Consider the following 21,474-nt stretch of genomic DNA (forward strand, 5'->3'; position numbering starts at 1 on the left):
TTGAAGATAGTAAAATAGTAAGAGCAATTAACTTAACCTTAAAATCAGTGTCCCTTCAAAAGTTATTATTTACTCAGTTGATGATATTTAATAATGCGATTATACGTCTCACTTTACATAAATTTAACTCAAAAAACTCACCCAAATGTCCATATTGTATAGATCAAAAGGCTGACCTTTTACACATGTTCTGGAGTTGTAAATGTATTTTTAAACTCTGGAATTCTTTGAAATTCCATCTACAAAAAATGGGATATCAACAGTCTACACTTTCTTGGGAGTTTATGATTCTGCATATTCCGCCAACTAATTTGGATAGATCCCAAAGGATCATACTCGTAAATATTTTTTTGTTAATGAAGCTGTATATTGCTACATATTGGTTGAATCCATCCCAGACTTCATGGGAAAATTTCAAGAGTGTAGCGATAAAACATATCCTAGCACATAAATTATTAATTAGTGATCATAAGAAAAGTGTAAATAATACAAAAATATGGGAGCAAATCTTTAACATTGTCTTAGCTTAAGGTTCCATTCCACTTTTCTCCGGGAAGCATTCATGTATATATTGTAAATAGGTTGTAGTATTGTATTAACATTTAGAAAAAAAAAAGGAAAGATAAAGAATTATTATTGAAAAAAAAAAAGTAATATGGAGTCATGTGTGATAGCTGACTCTGGTAGTTGGTAATATGGAGTCACATATGATAGCTGTCTCTGGTAATTTGTAATATGAAGTCATGTATGATAGCTGTCTCTAGCAATTTGTAATATGGAGTCATGAATGATAGCTGTCTGTGGCAGTAATATGGAATCATGTATGATAGCTGTCTCTAGCAATTTGGAATATGGAGTAATGTACGATAGCTGTCTGTGGTAGGTAGTATATGGAGTCACGTATGATAGCTGTCTCTGGTAATTAGTAATATGGAGTCATGTATTATAGATGACTCTTGTAGTTAGTTATATGGAGTCACGTATGATAGCTGTATCTGGTAATTTGTAATATGGAGTCATGTATAATAGCTGTCTCTGATAATTAGTAATATGGAGTCATGTATGATAGCTGTCTCTAGCAATTTTTAATATGGAGTCATGCATGATAGCTGTCTGTGGTAGTTAATATTTAGTCATGTATGATAGCTGTCTCTTGCAATTTGTAATATGGAGTCACGTATGATTGCTGTCTCTGGTAATTAGTAATATGGAGTCATGTATGATAGCTGACTCTTGTAGCTAGTAATAAGGAGTCACGTATGATAGCTGTCTCTGGTAATTTGTAATATGGAGTCTTGCATGATAGCTGTCTGTGGTAGTTAGTATTATGATGTCATCCATGACTGCTTAATATGTCATTCTCTGTGAATAAATAGTACAAGTTACATATAGCTATGGCATGCATATCTAATCCTCTCAAAAAATGCATTTTACTCCATACCTGGGGTTGCCTATAATCTGGTGAAGGGAACTGCCTGGTATCAGGTGAATGTTGCCTGTAGTCCATGAGTGGAGGTTGCCTGTAATCTAGCGTTGGTGGCTGCCGATAGTCTGTAACTGGAGGATGCCTGTAGTCCATTGGGGGTTGCCTGTAGTCTGTAAATGGAGGTTGTCTGATGTCAGGCTTCACATCTTGCCTTGCTTTCACTTCTGATCTGTAACTAAGTGCAATACAGTACAAAATCATAGTGCAATAAATACTAATTTATAACAAGACAGAACATTAAAGAAATTTAGCTAAGAGCAGGTTGCTGCAGGCAAAATGCAACTGCTATAATAACTACCCTGTCAGTGATACTGGGTGAGCAAACTGGTGTAACTAAGTAAATGATTTATTTGAGGTATGATATAGCATTGGAACTGCCTAGACATAGTAAGTCCTTGCTGAGTCTAATTATGGTGACTCCCAAAAAATCAATTACTAGCAAATGGAAATCAATGTCTAAACCAACTTTACTAGAAGTAGTAAATATAGTAACAGAGGTAAAACAACTGGTTGATAGTAGTCTGTCATTCGACACCCATGTAGCTAAAGTAGTTAGGAAGACCTTCTACATTGCCCACCTTATCATGAAGGGATTCTCATCTAGATCAAGGGAGGTCATAGTCTCCCTATACTCATCACTCATCAGACCAATGATTGAATACAATGCCCCATTCGGAATGTATCTGACCCGACACTTGCAGCAGCTGGAGAGGCCACAAAAGTTCCTCACCAAAAGGATAAAGGGTCTCAAACATCTGTCCTATGCTGCCCGACTGAAAGAACTCCAGCTCTATTCAGTCGCTTACCGCTTGCTCAGAGGTGACCTTTGCCTAACATACAAGGCCATGTCAAACCCAGATTTGATGAATATGCTTCACCTCAAAAAATCTAGATCCGTCAGAGCCACAAGGGCGGCAGACTTAAACCTCGACACGGCTATTAATAGGACGTGCTGGACGGATAGATTCATCACCCAAAGACTCCCTATGCTGTGGAATAAAATCCCGGTATATGTGAGGCAGAGCACCTCGCTGGCCTTGTTCAAGAGAAATCTTGACCAATGGATGGGAGATCGCAGATACACCCCAGGGATTACCTCAGTGTCACTGCTCAACAGAGGCACAGCAAAATAATGGGTATAGTTCCCCATACTAAAGGGGTGGCTTAAGCCACAAAACTATGGGCTAGGCTTGTAAATGCCCTCGGGCAGATAGCCTAGTATGAACCTATGAACCTATGAACCTATGGAGTTGGGATCTTTAGAAAAGGGTAGGAGGAAATTACATAGGAAAAAATGGGGATTGTGGGAACAATACATGCAGAGTAGGAATGAGGTTTAAAAGAAGGCAGGATTTGAATGAGCTATGTAATGTTTGACTGATAATGACTGGATAGAGTATAAGTTATGTATAATGTTTGCAACTACAATTACATCAACATGGTTTGTTTTCATTTATAAAAATATATGATTGCCTATGTCATATATGATAATTCAATAAAGGTGTTTCTTGTTAAAAAAAGAAAAGAAAATTGATTTTAATTGATAAGAGAAAACTATATTGCACCATGTTCTGGTAGTTATTCATATTAATGATAGAGATTTCACGAAGCATGATTTTATAAAGCTAATCCACATGCTGACCAAACATTAATAAAGTGAGACACATGACAAGCATTATTACACTAAAGGGATGGCAATTTTTACTGCAGTGCATTATACAGAAGTGATAATATATAGTCAGACTGCAACTTATCACATTTTAATCAACTAAATGCAAATGGAATGTTAATAAATAATTCTGCTATACCAACTATTCACATAAATGGCACAAGGGCGGATGCAAACTGATTAGGTGATATTTACTATAAATGAAAACTAAATTGTAATGCATTATTAACCCATACCGTGTTTTAGGCAGCAAATTAGTCTGATACTTACATTAAAAAGAAGTTCAAAATTTAGACCATACCAACTGAAAATTAGTGGAAACTGTACTTCTTAAGAATATCATTGGATAGAAATGGATAAAAGTGTATCTTTCATCACATTATATTATTCTCTGCATTATTAATGTCTCCAGATCATCCCATATTGTGAGTATCATCATTCTCTTTCGGCTTTTCCCGTTAGGGGTCGCCACAGCGGATCATCTCTTTCCATTTCTTCCTATCCTCTGCATCTTGCTCTGTCACACCAACCGCCTGCATGTCCTCTCTCACCACGTCCATAAACCTTATCTTAGGCCTTCCTCTATTCCTCTTACCTGGCAGCTCCATCCTTAGCATCTTTTTCCCAATATACCCATCATCCCTCCTCAGCACATGTCCAAACCAACGCAATCTCGTCTCTCTTGCTTTGTCTCCAAACTGTCCAACATGAGCTGACCCTCTAATATACCGATTCCTAATCCTATCCATCCTAGTCACACCGATTGCAAATCTTAACATCTTTAACTCTGCCACATCCAGCTCTGACTCCTGCCTTTTGTCAATGCCACTGTCTCCAACCCATATAACATAGCTGGTCTCACTACACTCTTGTAGACCTTCCTTTCACTCTTACGGATACCCGTCTGTCACAAATCACTCCTGACACTCTTCTCCACCCATTCCACCCTGCCTGTACTCTCTTCTTCACCTCTCTTCCACATTCACCATTACTCTGAACTGTTGATCCCAAGTACTTAAACTCGTCCACCTTTACCAACTCTACTCCCTGCATCCTCACCATTCCTCTACCCTCCCTCTCATTTACACACATATATTCTGTCTTAGCCCTGCTGACCCTCATTCCTCTGCTCTAGAGCATATCTCCACCTCTCCAGAGTCTCCTCAACCTGATTCCTACTCTCACTACAGATCACAATGTCATCTGCAAACATCATAGTCCACGGGGCCTCCTGTCTGATCTCATCTGTCAACCTGTCCATCACCACTGCAAATAAGAAAGGACTCAGAGCTGATCCTTGATGTAATCCCACCTCCACCTTAAACGGATCTGTCACTCCCACTTCAGTCCTCACCACTGTCACACTACCCTCGTACATATCCTGTACCACTCTTACGTACTTCTCTGCCACTCCCGACTTCCTCATACAATACCACAACTCTTCTCTAGGCACCCTGTCATATGCTTTCTCCAAGTCTACAAAGACACAATGCAACTCCTTCTGACCTTCTCTGTATTTCTCCATCAACAGTCTCAGAGCAAACATTGCATCTGTAGTGCTCTTTCCTGGCATGAAACCATACTGCTGATCACTAATCATCACCTCCCTTCTTAACCTTGCTTCCACTACTCTTTCCCATAACTTCAAGCTGTGACTAATCAGTTTTATCCCTCTGTAGTTACTGCAGCTCTGCACATCACCCTTATTCTTAAAGATAGGTACCAAAACACTTTTTCTCCACTCCTCAGGATATTGTGAGTATGATTTTCTCAATTGTTATCCCAAAAGGTATTATGGGGATAGGCATAGCTATACTTAAATGATTATGATTTTCCTTGAGGCTTATTTTTCACATGGTTGCACAAGTTTTGGTTTAAAATTATTTTTTTCCAAATATTATACTCAGTGGTGCATAGAAGCATAATATATGCTAAGGGAATGGAGAACAGGTACAGTCATTCCCCTACATAAGTCTGACCAGCCTCATATGCAAAGCCATGGAAAGAATTATAGATGTAATTAATCAATCAGGACATATAAAACTTCCAAACAGTGGACCCATCTCAGTTTGGAGTGGTTAAGGGCAGGTCATGTTTACTCAACCTGGTGGATTTTTTTTTAAAAAGGTCATCAAAGCAATGCATGAAGGTAAAACAACTTATACCACATACCTCAACCTGGCCAAAGCTTTTGACACAATTACCCACTCAGTCATAGTAGAAAAACTAAATAAACTGATATTAAACCCCTGTGTCACCTGCTGGATTGCCACCTGGCTCACAGATAGGATGCATATAATCAAAATAGAAGTTACCCTCACAAAGAGACCAGTCACCAATGGAGTCACCCAGGATTCTGTGCTGGCATCCTAAACCTTGTCATCAAAATAAACAAAACATGCTGGAGGGATAGGTTCCGGACCCAGAGACTTACCAGACTATGGAATAGACTGCCCATATATGTCAAGCAGAGTGCCTCATTGGCCCTTTTCAAAAGGAACCTTGACGATTGGATGGGAGAAAGGAAATTCACCCTAGGGATCACGTCAATTGCCCTGCTAGACAGGGGTCCAGGGAAGTAAACAGTTTGGGAAGAAATAGCCAGGGAATTGTTATGGCTAGGCCTGCATAGGCTCTAGGGCCGATAGCCTAGTACCAATCTATGAACCTATGAACATCTCCTGTCTGGCATCTACTTTTCTATAATAAAAAACAATCCCAAAAGGCACTGTCTGGCTAAGTTTTCAGAAGACTGTAAGATATTAGCAGTCGCTGAATCCCCAGATGAATTAATATTCCTGCAGGAAGGTTTGTCTCTAATAAATAACCAGTGTCAAAATCATGGTCTGAAACTAAATCATCTACCCCTGGGAACTACCACAATGGCAATACTTCCCTAAGACTTGACCCACTTGTTTGAGATTTGGGAACTTAAGTGGAGAGTGACCTAAATTTTGAACAACACATGTCTATTATTGTAAGAAAGTTTTTCTATATTTTGCAGCCTATAAACAAATGGTATATTTCTAGATCTAGGGGTTATTATACCCATTTACTCAGCCCTTATTAGGCCAATCATTGAATATAATGCCTCTTTTGGCACATATCTGTCCAGACACATGCAGCCACTGGAACACCCCCAGATATACCTTATTAAAAGGATACAAAGCATAATCAACATGTCCTACATGGACTGATGCAAAGCCCTGTCATTATACTCAATATCTCACAAACAGCTAAGAGATGACCTTTGCAATATCAACAGAATGGTTTGGAGGAATAGTCATATTTTGTAAAGGGTATTGCTGCTATGGAACAGACTTCCCATCCACATAAAACAAAGTTCATCCCTGTCCCTTCTAGCCTCTAATGTCTTCTGATGCAAACTCTTCCATAGTTAGAATCTCCATCTCCTTCTCATGACCTCTTTTCTATGTGTTCCTCTTTCTGAAGTACACAGTTTCAAAAAACAATTTATTTTTTGCACCCCCCCAGTACTAATCCATCCATTCTCATTTATTTTCTTATATTTCTTGCTTCCATGAATGCCTTCAATGTAAATTCTCCCTGTTGTTAACCTCTGCTGCCACCAAAACTCCCATCTATAAACCAATATGCTTTCAGTTTTTGTTACTACTTTTCTTTCTCTATTTACTATTAGTCTGGCTTCTCTGTTTCTTAATTCTCTTCTGTCATTCTTCTTCCTGTTCCCCATACAATTCCTTCAGTTTTCCTAGTATTTCACCCTGCATCTTTTGCATTTCCTCACTTCTTTCATGGTCACGCCTCATCTGGCTGTTTCAGTTCCAATTAACTCTCCATGCTCTATGTCTTCTATTCTGAGATATTTCTCTTTTTGATGATCATTCAAATTCTTTCTTTATTCTTTCTATTCATATACCTGCAGGTGTCTCACTTCCACTTTTTATACTCTTTCTTGTCTCTCCCCCCTTCTGATCATCATTCTGTTCAACACATGATCTGATAATGCCCTTTTCTTTACTTTATCCTCCCACAACCTTGGCCTGTTTCTTTTATTTTACTAGAAAATATTCCTGCTGGGTTTCCCTCTCACGCTCCCGTCTTGTGAATACAAGCTTTTGTACCTCTTTATTTGTCTACCTCTATCATATCCCCTTTCCACTCTCTTTGTCTTATTATACTGCAGTCATTCACCGCCCACTTATGACCTTCACAAGCTCAGCATCACATTACACCCTTCCCCTATTTCCACATCTCCCCTCCTCCCAGTCTAACCGCACTCTTACACAAATCGATTGCAGAACCCCTTTCAAACCTTGTTGGGCCAGGATGTTGTTTATCTCTCCTAGTTCCCTCTGGTTTTCTTTTTCCAGATCTTTCCTCTTCCTTTCTCACTCGTGACTTTTCTTTCCTCCTGCATTTCCAGTCATCTCTCGCCTGCCTCTACATGGTCAGTACTCATCTGTTTGATCTCTGATCTTTAGTTTCAATTTATGCAATAAGGATACACTTACCCTTTTTGTACTACATCACCAGAAAACCCTACATCCACTTCCAGCTCATGCTTTTCCTAACCAGAAACCAACTTATCACTCCAACCCAACACGCCTTCCAACCTGGCCATAGCACAATAAACACTCTTCTCTCTTTCTTAGATACAGTCAACCAAGCCCATGATTCTGGAGAAATAGTATCAACAGTTCTACTAGATCTCTCCAAGGCATTTGACACTGTCTCCCACACCCATCTCCTGGGCCACCTTTCTAACCTTAATCTCTCTCAGAATACCCTATCCTGGGTCTCAAGTTACCTGTCCGATAGATCTCAGGCTATGAAATGGAGAAACGGCACCTCACCTTTCTTGCCTACCCCCACCGGTGTACCCCAGGGATCCATCCTCAGTCCAATGCTATTTAACATCTTTAGCAATGATTTCCACTCGGCCATACTTAACACCAAAATCATACAATATGCTGATGACTCAGCTTTAGTCTGCTCTGCCTCTAACCTCCTTGAGCTCCAAACAAAGACACAAACTGCCTTTTCTACTACAGAGAACTGGATGCTTCAAAACCACCTTTCTCTAAAATCCAAAATATTGCTATTCACTCCCTCAAAATCCTTCCCTCTTGATAAAAACTCCTTCCAAATTATCAGCCATAACAACTCTCCCATAGAGGTTGTTCCCTTCGCTAAACTACTTGGAGTAACTATAGATGAACAGCTAAAATTCGATACCCATCTACAGCAAAACATAAAAGAAAAACATCAAAACCTTGGCATGCTATACAGAAACAACCACTTCCTCTTTCCTTCTACTAGACAAACTGTTGCCACTACCTATCTACTTCCCTCACTAATGTACAGCGCTCCTTTACTAACCAACCTATCTTCCTCTATCTCTTCCAAAATTGAAAACTGTTATAATAAAATTTCCAAATTTGCCCCCAAAGCCAAATACTCCTCCCATCATTGTACTGCCCTCCATTTGTTAAACTGGCTAGGACTCCCCAACTATCTAGACTACCTCCAACTTACTACAGCCCACAGGCTAATATTCAAACGCACTAAATGCCCTGCACTGACCAACATCTTACCACCATGCACCCCATATAGAACCCTCAGATCTGAACACCAAAACCTAATCACTGTCCACAAACCTAAGCATCCTGCTGGACAACTTCTACTATCATTTTCCTTAGCCAAAAAACGGAATTCTCTCCCCCCTTCGTTAAAAACGTCAGAAAACATTGAAAACTTTAAATCTCAGCTCCATTCTTACCTCTCCTCTAACTGGAAATGCAACTGCATTCTCCCCACCTAGCCTACTTTACTTCACTCCATCTTGAAATTCTAAATACCTTGGCTCACTCTGAATGTTTGCTAATCCAGTGATACTGATATAAATGTATATATTGTAAATAGTTCTTTTCTCTTTTTCTCTCTTCTCTTTGAAATGAACACATTACTGACTGACATCCTCAAGCTTTATATGTTACGTGACCACTGTACCATTTATGTCTGTAACTTGAAATGTAATTGTATTTTGTAACTCTTTTTATTATACTTTGCTGTATCTTTAACTATATTATGTATTGTGGAGCTTTTCTCCTCGGGCCTCCACTGAAAATGGGCTCCCTGAGCCCAGTGGACCTCCCTGGTCATCAAACTGGAAATAAATAAATAATACTTCATTAATAGGATTTAAGATACACCAACATACCACGTAATAATCCTATTTCCATTCTTTCTTTGGTATACTGTACTTATATTACCATTTTTTGCCCTCTGGCCCCCCAGTGCACTTATACTTCACTTATTTTACTCCTTTCTCTGTCCTTTGGGGTTTTGCCCCCAGGTTTCTTTTGTTATATACACATCTATATTCCTTTTCTCTTTATGTCCCATCTTCTTCTTTTGGCTTTTTCCCGGTTAGGGGTCGCCACAGCGGAACTCCGGTCTGCTAATGATCGGCAGTAGATTTTTACAGTGCCGAGTTGCCAGCCCGACACCCAACCTTCAATGAAGGCATGCCCATTCACGCATGTCTTTCGAACGCCACTCGACCGTGGGGAGGACATGCAGACTCCACACAGAAGGCTCTCCAGCCGAGAATCAAACGGGAGAACCTCTTGCTGTGAGACGACAACGCTACTGCTGCACCATCACAGCCTTTCCTCTTTATGTCCCATACATTCACTTAATTTGTCTTTTATAAACATTGTTGCTGCATTGTTTTATTTTGTTTCATTGTTGTCTCTTCCTTGTACTTCTCCTCCCCTGCATCTAAGAAGCTTGTCTCGGTTACCAGCATTTCTGTTCTTCCTTCATCCTTCCTCACTGTGATATTGTATTTCTAATTAATTAAGCAATTGATTACTTTTCCTTTTGTAACTAGGATAGATTGACTGAGCTCACAAAAAGACCGTTTTCAGCGACAGCCCAGGGAGAAAATTTCTACTAACAAGTATTGAGTAACAGAATATTGATATATGATTAATACATATAATACATACAAGTATAACACTTATAGTACTCAAAATTAAACAAGTTTAAGAATGTATTATAATCTAAGGAAGAGATTACTCCACGTACAACTGGTCTGTCAGCCAACCAAAATTAACCGTAGGACTAAGAAAGACTAACCAACTGGTTTCTAGAAAACAGTCCTCATTATTATCACTTACATGATGTAGTACCTGTCTGGCAGTCAACCTGACAACCATTTCCAGAAGGTAAAATATGTGCCATAAACCCTTCACCCATTATCTCTACCAGCACAGCACAACTGACAAATGTCAACTTCAGTCTTTCAGTGGAACATATCACTTTCCCTTAATATGACAGGTCTTGCCTTAGGATTCTTGAAAGTGCCTATTACTAGGGAGCCACATCAACATGTTTCTCCTGAAATGAGGATGGTAAGGGACATACAACTCATTGGATTAATCAGACATTAAAATCACATATTTCTCTATGAAACTAAATAAAAACAAAACCGCAATACAGATTCAAGAAACCCAGCTAACTATACCAATGGACACCTAGAAGACAGTACCAGAGAGAGAGTTTCTAGGGCCAAAATGCAGGCCTTTGAAAAATGTAAGCCAACTGTACCAATGGACACTCAGAAGCCAGTAGTAGAGGGACAGTTTCCAGGGCCAAATGCAAGCCTGTGAAAAAATGTAAGTTTGGTCAGTACATAACCACATAATTTTATCAACCATAATGAATACATGGCAGTACACTAGCTGTTCTTTATATTCTACAAATGTATTAATGATAATGACATTATTAACTGTTACATTAAAATACTGCCTTCTCATTTAGTGAAATACTTGGTAATCTGAGGAGTTACTAACTTACTAGCAATATATGCAGTCATTAGGTGGCTGCTGGAAGGATCACACACCTCCCTCATTCCTTACAGGGATAATTAGTATTCCTGACAGAGTTTCACCTCAGTTTTCCACCTATGATTCATTATGAAGTTACTTTAAATCACCTATTCAGACATTACAAAAACTGCATCATGAATATGTCAAGGTCTGAGCCCCAATCCTAGTAGCCATAGTCCTATCCTGTCTGTCAGATTCCTTGCCAATGGCATACTGCTAATAAAGACTATTGCTCTGATTTAAAAAAGGAGGTACAGAAAAAATTACCACAATTTTTCACTACTACATAGAAAGTATCAGATATGCTGGTATGCTAGGTAAACAAACAAATCATAAACATGCTGAGAACTTCATATAGCTGTAAAGAACAGAAATAATGTACAACCCACCAAAGGTCTGACAGCTTGACTGAGGTCACTGTGGGAGTGGCGACTGAGGGAGGAGCTTCAACTTAACTCTAATATGCAGTGACACTGTAGCCAGAATATGTAGTAAAGAAGTGAACAGAATAGAGTCTTCTTCACTGAGGGTATGAAAGGGTTTGGACCCACAAGAAAAGATGTTGTGAAAGTAATACTTTAATATCTTTTAATAAAAGATTGTCTATGAAGACATTCTCTTGCTGGGCCTTGACATATTATAGCAGAAAGGATGATGTGCCCTAGTAATCTACAGAGTTACGATGTCTTCAACTTTATGTTTAAGAGAAAGTCATCCCTGGTGAACTAGTCTGTCTTGAGTGACCAGACTAACAGAGATCCATAGTAATGCCCAAGATTGTTCATTTTAACATCTGAGAACCTCTTCCAGAGCATGGATATAGGGACCTACTCCTGGAGCAAGAGATGAGGCTGGTTTTCACTAGTGAGCACCTGATGATCAGATGACCCATGTTTCCCAGCTGGCTATGGACTGAAAATGCTGAGTGGAGCTGCTGTGTGAATTAACCACTCAAAGATGAAGGGTATGAATCAGATAAGATTCTAATCTACTGGAAGGCTGGAGTAGGGTGGATTAAGATGCACTAGAAACTGGAAATAGAATCTATCTCTTGAAACATGAAATGCCACCTCAGTACTGGGGAAAGAAATGGAGCTTGTGTGGGAGAATGAAACATACCAGCTAGTTCTAGTCAGCCTCACCTCTACACACAAAGCTGTTTCTTGTACCAGACTTCTTATACATCAGTGGTCTTTCTTACTCTAAACTTGACTCTCAAGGGAGGTCCTGGATGGAGGTGAGGATACTGACATATCCCTGACCTGTTACCATTCAGATGGGGTTTGTATCAGTAGATTGCAGGAGGTTTACCTCAGTGTGAGAATGAGCCACAGAAAGGAAAACTCTGTCTGTTCTTTGAACATATTCACCTAAGAGCTGTTTGGAGCATTTAACCCTTGAAGAGACAATGTGTGCCACTTATGGATTGTGTAGTTCTACTGGGAAACTTCAACACTTGTGCTAGGAATGATGGGAGATACCTGGTGGGGTGTGTTTGAGAGGAATGGCTTGCCTGAGATGAACCTGAGTTGTGAACTGTTTTAGTATTCTGTTCTAATCATGGATTGTCTATAACAAATTCCACATTTAAACAAAATGCTGGTCTTAACTACACTCGGTACTACAACTTCTTGGGCCAAACTACATTTTTTTTTCATTTTGTAATCAGGCTGTTAAACCAGACGCTGTATGTTTTGGACACTTTGGCCAAGAGAGATACTGAGCCATCTGCTGATCATTCTTTGGTGGTAGGCTGGGTCACTGACCAAGGCAGATGATACAAGATGTTCTTCTTCAGTAGATAAGGTCATTGCAGTAATTAAAAAGTTCTGATAGGGCAAGGCTACAACAGTGGAACTACAAATGGAAATGAAACTGTTGGAATAGGTTTGAATTTTGCAGTTAATTAACTTCAACTGTTGTATGGATGACACACTTAGTACCTCTGAATGGCAAATGAGGGTAGTGAAGTCATTTTTCAGAAAGGGGAACTAAAGGGTTTAATCCATTTATAGAGGACTCACACTCCTCAGCCTTACCAGAAAGGTTTAGAACAGTCAAGAAGACCAGTGTTGCTTTTTTCCTGATCATGTGACAGTAGATCAATTCTTTACTTTGTACAGATACTGGAAGGATCAGTGGAGTTTGACAATATTTTCAATGCATGTTTTGCAGAGCTGGAGAAGGCAAATATCTATGTACCTTGGAATATCTTCTGGGAAAAGGCGCAAAAGTATGAAGTTCCATGGCTGCCTGTTACTCAATTTGAGGAGAGATGATTGTGTTATACTTTTTCATTTTAAGGCAAATATGTTGAAGGCGAGTGTAGGATTGCACTAAGGGTGCATCTTTTGTCTCCCTATTTGCATTGGGTAGGCATCAAGGTGCAGCCAAGGTCTGGAGGGCATCCAGTTTGAAGATGTGTGGGTAATTTTGTTGATTGCAGATGATTGTTGTATTAGCCTCAAATGACTGTGATCTTTGGCATGTACTGAATTCATTCACTGCTGAAAATGAAGCAGCTGAAATCAGAGGTCATGGATTTCTCCAATAAAACAGTCAATTGCCCCCCTGCAGGTTATGGGACAGCAGCTAACTGAAGTAGACGAGAGTATCATGCGGCCTTGTTCAGACATGGAGGTAGAAGGGATTGGGAGACACAGTGATGAACAAGTGTAGAGGTAACGGTACTGCAGGAATTGTACCACAATGTGATGGTGAAGTAAGAGCTGGTTTACAGGATGAAGCTTTAAATTTACTGGTCACCCTATGTACCCATCCTGTTCACCTTCCTACTGCTACAGCCATCATCAGGATAAGCAGTTTAAAAAATTAACAGATTACGGGCTGGACGGAAGATATGAACGTTATTTTTTTCTTGTAACCTTGCCAAGATACAACAAAGAAGTAAAAGAAGGTATTTAACTGTCTGCACTGCATCCATCTTAATGAATAAAGCTCCCTCCTCAGCTTGGTAAAGAACTAATTTCCTCAATTTCCTCATTATCATAATGAAAAAAACCATGAGTGTGTGTGTTTATATATATATATATATATATATATATATATATATATATATTCATCTATAGATATATGCCTATATACCAACTCCTAATTATTTCTAAACTGCAAATGAGTTGCCCTTCGATGTTGCATCAAGTTTTGAAAAAATGTACCCTAAATTACTCGCAGGGTCTTAGAATGGTTTCTGTTGTGGTCACTAGCAGAAGCGGAAGTCACTTCCACGTATTTTTAAGGTTATCAAGACACTCCTAAAATGTTAAGACACCTGGTAATATGTCATAAAATTAAATAAAATAATAGGAAAAAATAACATAATACATATTTTACAGAAAACGTAGTTAATTACTTATTAATGTTCTGTCTTTATGATTCCTACATCAAAGTTCCCAAGTTTCATGTATAAAGTAAATACATGAGGGCAAAGGAGTAGAACATGTCAGAGGCTCCATATATCTGTTTAATTTCTTTAAAACAGGTTTATAAAAGGACTTCATAGGTTCATAGATTAGTACTAGGTTAACTCTCCTGGGGGGGCAGTTTAAGCTTAGTCAATTACCACATGTGAAAATCAAAACCTGCATGTTGTCTTTGTAAGGTAAGCCCCTTAACCATTATAGTATTCACATCAATGTATTTTTAAGGGAATCAAGACTCTCCTAAAATGTTCAGTCGAGAGTTTTGTATGTAATGTTCAAACCATAGTAGAGCAACATATTTCTTGGCTGAAATGCACAATAAATGTTCAAACTACAGTAGTTCAGCATATTTCTTGGTTGAAATGCACAACATTAACAAAAAGCAGCTCCAAAGCTCTACTACAAGTGCTTGTGCACTAATAGCTCATGACACACTTGCACCTGCTCTAAAAGGTAGGTACCCTAACTCCCATTAGCTTGATCTTACTTAATCACTTAACCATCCCAACACCTGATCCTATTAAACAGTATATCCCTACCAGAGCCCTATGTGTAACCCTAAATCTCCCACTCCTATTAAACTGTACATCCATACCAGAGCCCTACATATATCCCTAAATCTCCCACCCAACTCATAACCCATTCCTTCATTCCCTAATCCTAAAACTCCACTTCCCCCTTTATAAACCTAAAATACCTGATTGCTCTCTAAATGCAAAACTCACTCGATTCCCAATCGTTAAATGTAAAGTCACCAATTGCTCCCTATCCCTAAAACTTCAATCCACCCTCCCTGAAGCTAAAGTCCTCAGTTGCTTCTTCATCCTAAACTCCTCTCCTGTTCCCTAAACCTAAAGCTATCTTGATGCTCCCTAACCCTAAAGACCCCTCCCACTTCATAATCTTAAACTTCCATTTTGCTTCCTAACCCGAAAACTCCCATCCCACTTCCTAAACCTAAATCCCCTTCCCAATTGCTGCCTGAAACCTTAATCTATACTCCATTCCCCTCCTACTCCCACCCTAGTCCTACACCTGCTGTCCTTACCTTCCTCAAAGTCAAATGATGTGTTCAAGTAAGGTGCGATAGGTGTTTGCCCAAACTCAGTTTGAGTTTGAGCACAAGCAATAGACCATGTGAGCTACAAGGCACTCACGTCCCTGGTTTTGTGATAGTGGTCTTTGAGTGCCTGAGACTCAGGTTCTTAAAGTAGACCTCATCTCAAAAGTATCTTTCATTTCAGTGTCCAAAGTGGGGCAGTATCACATAGTTAATTATACAGCCAGTGAATGTCGAGTCAGAGATAATCTAACTACCCCACTCCCCCATACACTAATGAGGCAGTAGTACAGCATACAGGAAAAATGTACTTTTCTTTATCACATTGTTTGCAACAGATAAAGATATCTAATACTAAAGAGTGTGATGTCACACTAGTGGAGAGAAAATTCTTCTGCAGGCCTTCCATGAGTCTAAACAAGTTTAATCTTTGCAATCTGCATCATTGCATCGTTAGAATGTTTCATCCTACAGCATGACAATTTATTCATACAGATTTGCTACTGACACTGTCTAGATATGCTGCAGTTCTGTATTATGCATGGTCTATAAGTGCAGTCCTACCTCTTTTAATGTAATTGAAAGTAATTAAAATCATTTTCTGTTTTAAGTTTAGCAGGTTTTTTCAAACTCTGCCTGTCCTGTCTTCATGTTTGCAGCAGAACACTAAATGCTTTGTAAGTGCCAGATATGCAAAGCAAAGATGGCTGTCGAAAGTCAAAGACTGGTTAGGAAATATGCATCAGAGATTAATGCACTTACTTTTCCTGATGCATAGAGAAAAATAGTTTCAAGATTTTTGAAGTCTTTTAATGCGTACAAAAAATTCAACTGCACAGAATATATTTTAAATTATATGCTGACTAGAAGGAGTCTTGTCATGTTTGGGCTAAACTAACTTATGCATGGAACTACCCTTAGGGTGTTGCTGATGGATGCTGGCTGTTGATGAAAAAATATATAATTTAGTTAACACAAAAATACAGATCCTTACCATGAGCAATGGTGTATGTATGTATGTATGTATGTATGTATATATATATTCATGAGTTCTTTGAAAGCTGGAATGCCTTCGACCACTGACCTATAAGATACATGGTCTACCTCTCATCAAAATATACTCAATTAGCCAAACAAAACCTGTTACCCCAACCTTAGTGATGTGCACAATGATTATGCATAAAAACTACAACTTCTTACCACCATCTTGGACTTCAGGCTTAGCATACCATACTGGCCACCAAGCACAATGCTTTAAGCTCCTTGGAAACTTATGAACCCCCCCCTCCCCCCAATTCCTCTAGGACTTCAATGCTGTGCAATCATGATTTCATTTGAACTTTAAAAGGTTATGATTTATAAAAGGAAATCTGCACATATTTTTTTCCAGATAAGGATCACTTTGCTTACCTTATTCACCATTGCAGGATTCAGTAGTAAGATGAGAATAAACAGAACTGTATTGTTCAAAGATCATTTTACAGGAAAAAACTAGGCAAAGAAGTCATATCTAATTGCACCAACCAGATCATTTAAGAACAACTTTTGGTAGTTCACATAACTATATGTCTTGATACTTGACTTCTTCTTCTTCTTCTTTCGGCTTTTCCCGGTTAGGGGTCGCTACAGTGGATCACCTGTCTGCTCATGTTTGGCAGTGGAGTTTTACAGTGTTCAGTTGCCAGCCCGGTGCCCAACCTTCCACAGAAGGCACACACATGCACACATGGCCACACACACTCACGCCTAGGGCCAAGTAGAATTTGCAGACATTCAGTAGCTAACAACCAGTATTCCTGCCCATAAATGCAGTTTTCTTTTCTGCTTTGTTTTGTTGTCTGTCATGCTGAAGGGTAACACAATTAGCAGTTTCAGTACTAAAAAAGTAGCTATTCATTATAAGTAAATCAATCAAAGTTGCAGAATCTAGCAAGGCAGAATATGTAACATCCATCTGCAGGTCAGTTATAAGATTCTCTTTTACACAAAATGAGTCACAGAAGCATATCTAAATTACTTTATTTTGTTCTTATACCAATCCAAATGAAAGCTACCCAGAAAAGGACCACAGAAGAATTTTTATATCAGTCCTTCTCCTACCTGACCATCTAAACACCCCCCCCCCAAAAAAAAAATACAGTATTGAGGTCTCTACATGGGACAAAAGCACTTAAAAAGTGATTAAAATGTGACAGATTTTTTGTGTCTGACATTTATGTAACAGTTGGATAAGGTTGTTTGCATACATTAGTTACACAGATGACATCAGTATCTTTTAACTGAATAGTAATTACATACCTATAACAATGAATGATAAAAATGTACGGTCTTCTATGCGCTATCCCTTTTTTAAAATTACTTTACATTCATTTTAGGAGTAATTCTGCATGTATGACATTTTGACTGGCATGCTGTAATGTCCCCATTCTTCATAAAATAGCAGAGCAGCCATAATTACCTGCTGAGTGCTTACCTGCTATCGTGGCCTTGTAAGTGTAGAGGCTGAGGTGCTTGTAGGTGTGCAGCAGGACTATGTTGTGTAACTGGACTTTGTTGGGCTACATTCTGATGGATTACTGGACTGTGGTGCTGGGCCAATGGACTTTGCTTTTCTGAGCTGGGTGCTGATGCTGGACTGTTAAGTTCTGCAAGAATTAAGTAATTAGATGATAAAACAGTCAGGACACTTGACATTCAAGAACATGAGAAAATAGCCAGCAATTGCAATGCACTTCAAACAAATAACATTTATTCAGATAAGTTTTCTAAACTATCACTTTTACCTTTTCTTTCTTTTGCTCTGTTATTCTTTTATAAATAGCACGGTGCATTATTATACATCAAAAGTCCCATTTTAGTCATGATTTTTTTAAAGGTAGTAAGGTTTTCTTATTTATCATAATTCACATTCTGCACTTTATTATTACAATGTCAGTTAAACAGGCATAATATTGTCAGCATTTTCCACTGATTTCCAAATATTCAACAGTAGATTTCTGATCAGGCCACTAATGAAAACTATATGATTGGTGTAAGCCTCCATTTTGCCTTCTGTGGAATCAGGAACAGAATTGTAGTTAACAACATTTTTCTGCTTCCAGGTGTTTGCTTTTACTACCTTATATTCTTCCCATGTAGGAATCTCCCACCTATCTCGTCACACAATAATCTCAGTAAGATCATACCACCTGTCTACTACATTGTTTGTGAGTCATCCCCTGCCATTCTTAAGATAAAATTCCCTTGTTTCTATACATCTGTTTTTTCCCCTGACATCTGTTGCTTATTATGGCTTCTGTTACATACACCATGTTGTTGTAGTACGTTTTCTACAAAATGCTGACATCTTATCAATATCCTTGCAAAGACATGGCATAAAAACTCTTTAAATTATTCTAGATATTTTAATTCATTAATTTATTTATTTTCCTTTTGAAATAGCTTTAGGGGAAATTCCCTTTCCAAAACTATCAGTTACAAAGCATAAGTAATAGGTGTAAACCTATATTCGGCACTAATAAACCAAATCAATTACAATCGGCACAGTATAGTGAAGCTATCAAAAGGATGCCATGTGGCAGTGACTGAACAAATTTAAAATTCTCTAAAATAATATATTACTTGCAAAATAAACAGTAATATAAATTTATAGACATTAAACTCCTTTAGTTTAAAGCAAACGGAGTTAAGTGACCAGATGGACACAATTTTGTGAATGCATTTTACTAAATACTGTAGAATTCTAGAATTTAATATATATAAATGCAAACTGGAATCCAATAACAGAAGATTATGACTGGGTCACTGATCATAACTTGCTTATTATGTATTAAAGACATCGATGACAGGAACACACAATAATGGACTTTGATCAGTGACATGATCATAATTCTTTGTATTGCATGGAGCTTTCTCTGCTCCACGTATTACTAGCTCCAGGAGAAAAAAATCTGAAGTATTTTGCCAGCCTTTAAAGCTGTAAAAGACTTAGCTGACACTGTCAGAAAGGTAGTATAATGTTGCATTTAGACTTCCTTTCATGGCTCTCATGCAAAATCTGAAGGTAATGTTACTCAATGCTAGAAGTCTAAACCTCAAAATGCACTCTCTCTCGAGGCACTTCTAAAAATGGAGAACATCGATATCTGTGCAGTAACTGAGACCTGGTTCAAGGCTCCAGAAAGCACCCCTGCAATACCAGGCTACAACTCTTACCACACATTTTGGCCTCCAAACCAAGACTAAAACACTAAAGGTGCAGGAGTGTCCATATTCACCAAGAATATTCACAACACCAGGCTAGTTGCCCAACACAATGCATCTGAAATTCTCCAGGTGCAACTAACACTAGGTAAGACTGCAATCCAAATTGCGGCTTGCTACAGATCCCATACCATGCCCCATGATTCTCACTACACCTTTCTAAACATACTGGAAAATATTAAGATACAACCAAACACCCTAATACTGGGTGATTTCAACTACCCTGCCATTAACTGGGAAAACTACTCATGTACCAACACCTTTGCCCAATGGTTCTTGTAATTCATAAATTCCAACGCCCTGGATCAACTAATCCTTAGTCCCACCAGGGGCTCCAATATCCTAGACCTGGTAATTACCAACATGGGAAATCAATGCTCCACACCTATGGTCACCCCCTTGTTGGTCAAGTCTGACCATAACCTAATCATCCTTGACATCCACATCCCACCCCCACCACCCAGTAAGGAAACCTCCATAAAAAACTTCTCCAAAGCCAACTTCATGCTATTCAAGTCAGAAGTGACAAACTTCATGACAGTGAAAGTTCGACTGGTGAATCCTACACTAAGGCACTGTACGAGCACATCCACTTGTGCATGAGTCATGCCATCCCCAATAAAATCAAGATGCTTTCCTCCAAAAAAAGGAAGCCAATCTGGTGGTCCCTTGCCATAAACAAACTTTACAACAAAAGGAAGAAACTGTTGCAGAAAAGAGGAAAATCCCAGGATGCATAAAACTCCCTTACCAGCCTCAGTAAGAAGCTGAGATCCCTCAAAAAATCCTCCAAAGCTAGTTATGAACATAAAATTGCCAACGATTCTAAAGACAACCACAAGGCATTCTATAGCCATAAGAAACAAAAAAAAGAACCACGTCCAAAGCACAAGGCAGAAGTTTGAAGTTTTAATCCAAATGCATCCAAATTCACTTACTAAGCACTTTCACCATTAGAAATGGCTTCTTCAGAGTAAGTGAAAATCATCCATACCATACATTAAATACCCAAACAATTAATCAAGCATCCAATAAAAGTCAATTAGACAATCGAATAATTGCTAACCAAATTTAAACACTGAATGCATCCACACACTGTAAAGAATACTAATGCCTAAACTAGCTGTTGAAACTAATGTATAAAACATTTTATCTACAGTATATAAAATTACATCTCTCAATCAAACAAAACTCACATGAAAAAATATATATATTAATAATGAATACAAAAGAATCAAAATATATAAAATATTAATGTTGTTACCAGCAAATTGAATAAAGCATATAGGGGTATAAAGATACCTTATAATCACCTGTTTATGCTAGATTCTATTAACCCTATCTTTTAAAAAAGGTTTTAGAGAAATCTATTCATTCAAGCCTGGTGGGGTTGTTGCATTGCTTATTAGTTCTGTACCTTGTGGGTATTCAGTTTGTGGTATCATTCTATAGCTATGTCAAGAATCTAAATGGCAATGCTCAGATCTGCTCTGAGCTACAACAGAATGGCATTAAATATACTGATCCCAAGGATATTGCCGTTATCCTGGCAGATCAATTCAACGCAAACTTCACCCCCCTCTCACCCCCTAAAGGGCCCATCTCAATACTGAAAGATTGCCAAATTCCAGTAATAATGGCCACACAGGTAAAAAACGCACTATCCAAAGTTAAAA

General features: G+C 38.6%; 1 protein-coding gene across 6 annotated transcripts in view; it reads right to left on the reverse strand.

The window, feature by feature from the left end:
* The window catches only part of MAGI2 (membrane associated guanylate kinase, WW and PDZ domain containing 2), a 2,888,931-nt gene that overhangs the window by 369,211 nt on the left and 2,498,246 nt on the right, over nt 1–21,474 (reverse strand). For all 6 annotated transcript variants that reach the window (XM_044088324.1, XM_044088323.1, XM_044088325.1 and 3 more), the window contains 2 exons: nt 18,009–18,180; nt 1,442–1,661 (listed from right to left, as the gene is read on the reverse strand). In XM_044088324.1, coding sequence (XP_043944259.1) covers nt 1,442–1,661; nt 18,009–18,180 — 392 coding nt within the window. The remainder of the gene's footprint in view (nt 1–1,441; nt 1,662–18,008; nt 18,181–21,474) is intronic.

Source organism: Protopterus annectens, chromosome 11.part0 (genome assembly GCF_019279795.1).
Source record: "Protopterus annectens isolate FY-2018-M chromosome 11.part0, PAN1.0, whole genome shotgun sequence".
Lineage (NCBI taxonomy): Eukaryota > Metazoa > Chordata > Ceratodontiformes > Protopteridae > Protopterus > Protopterus annectens.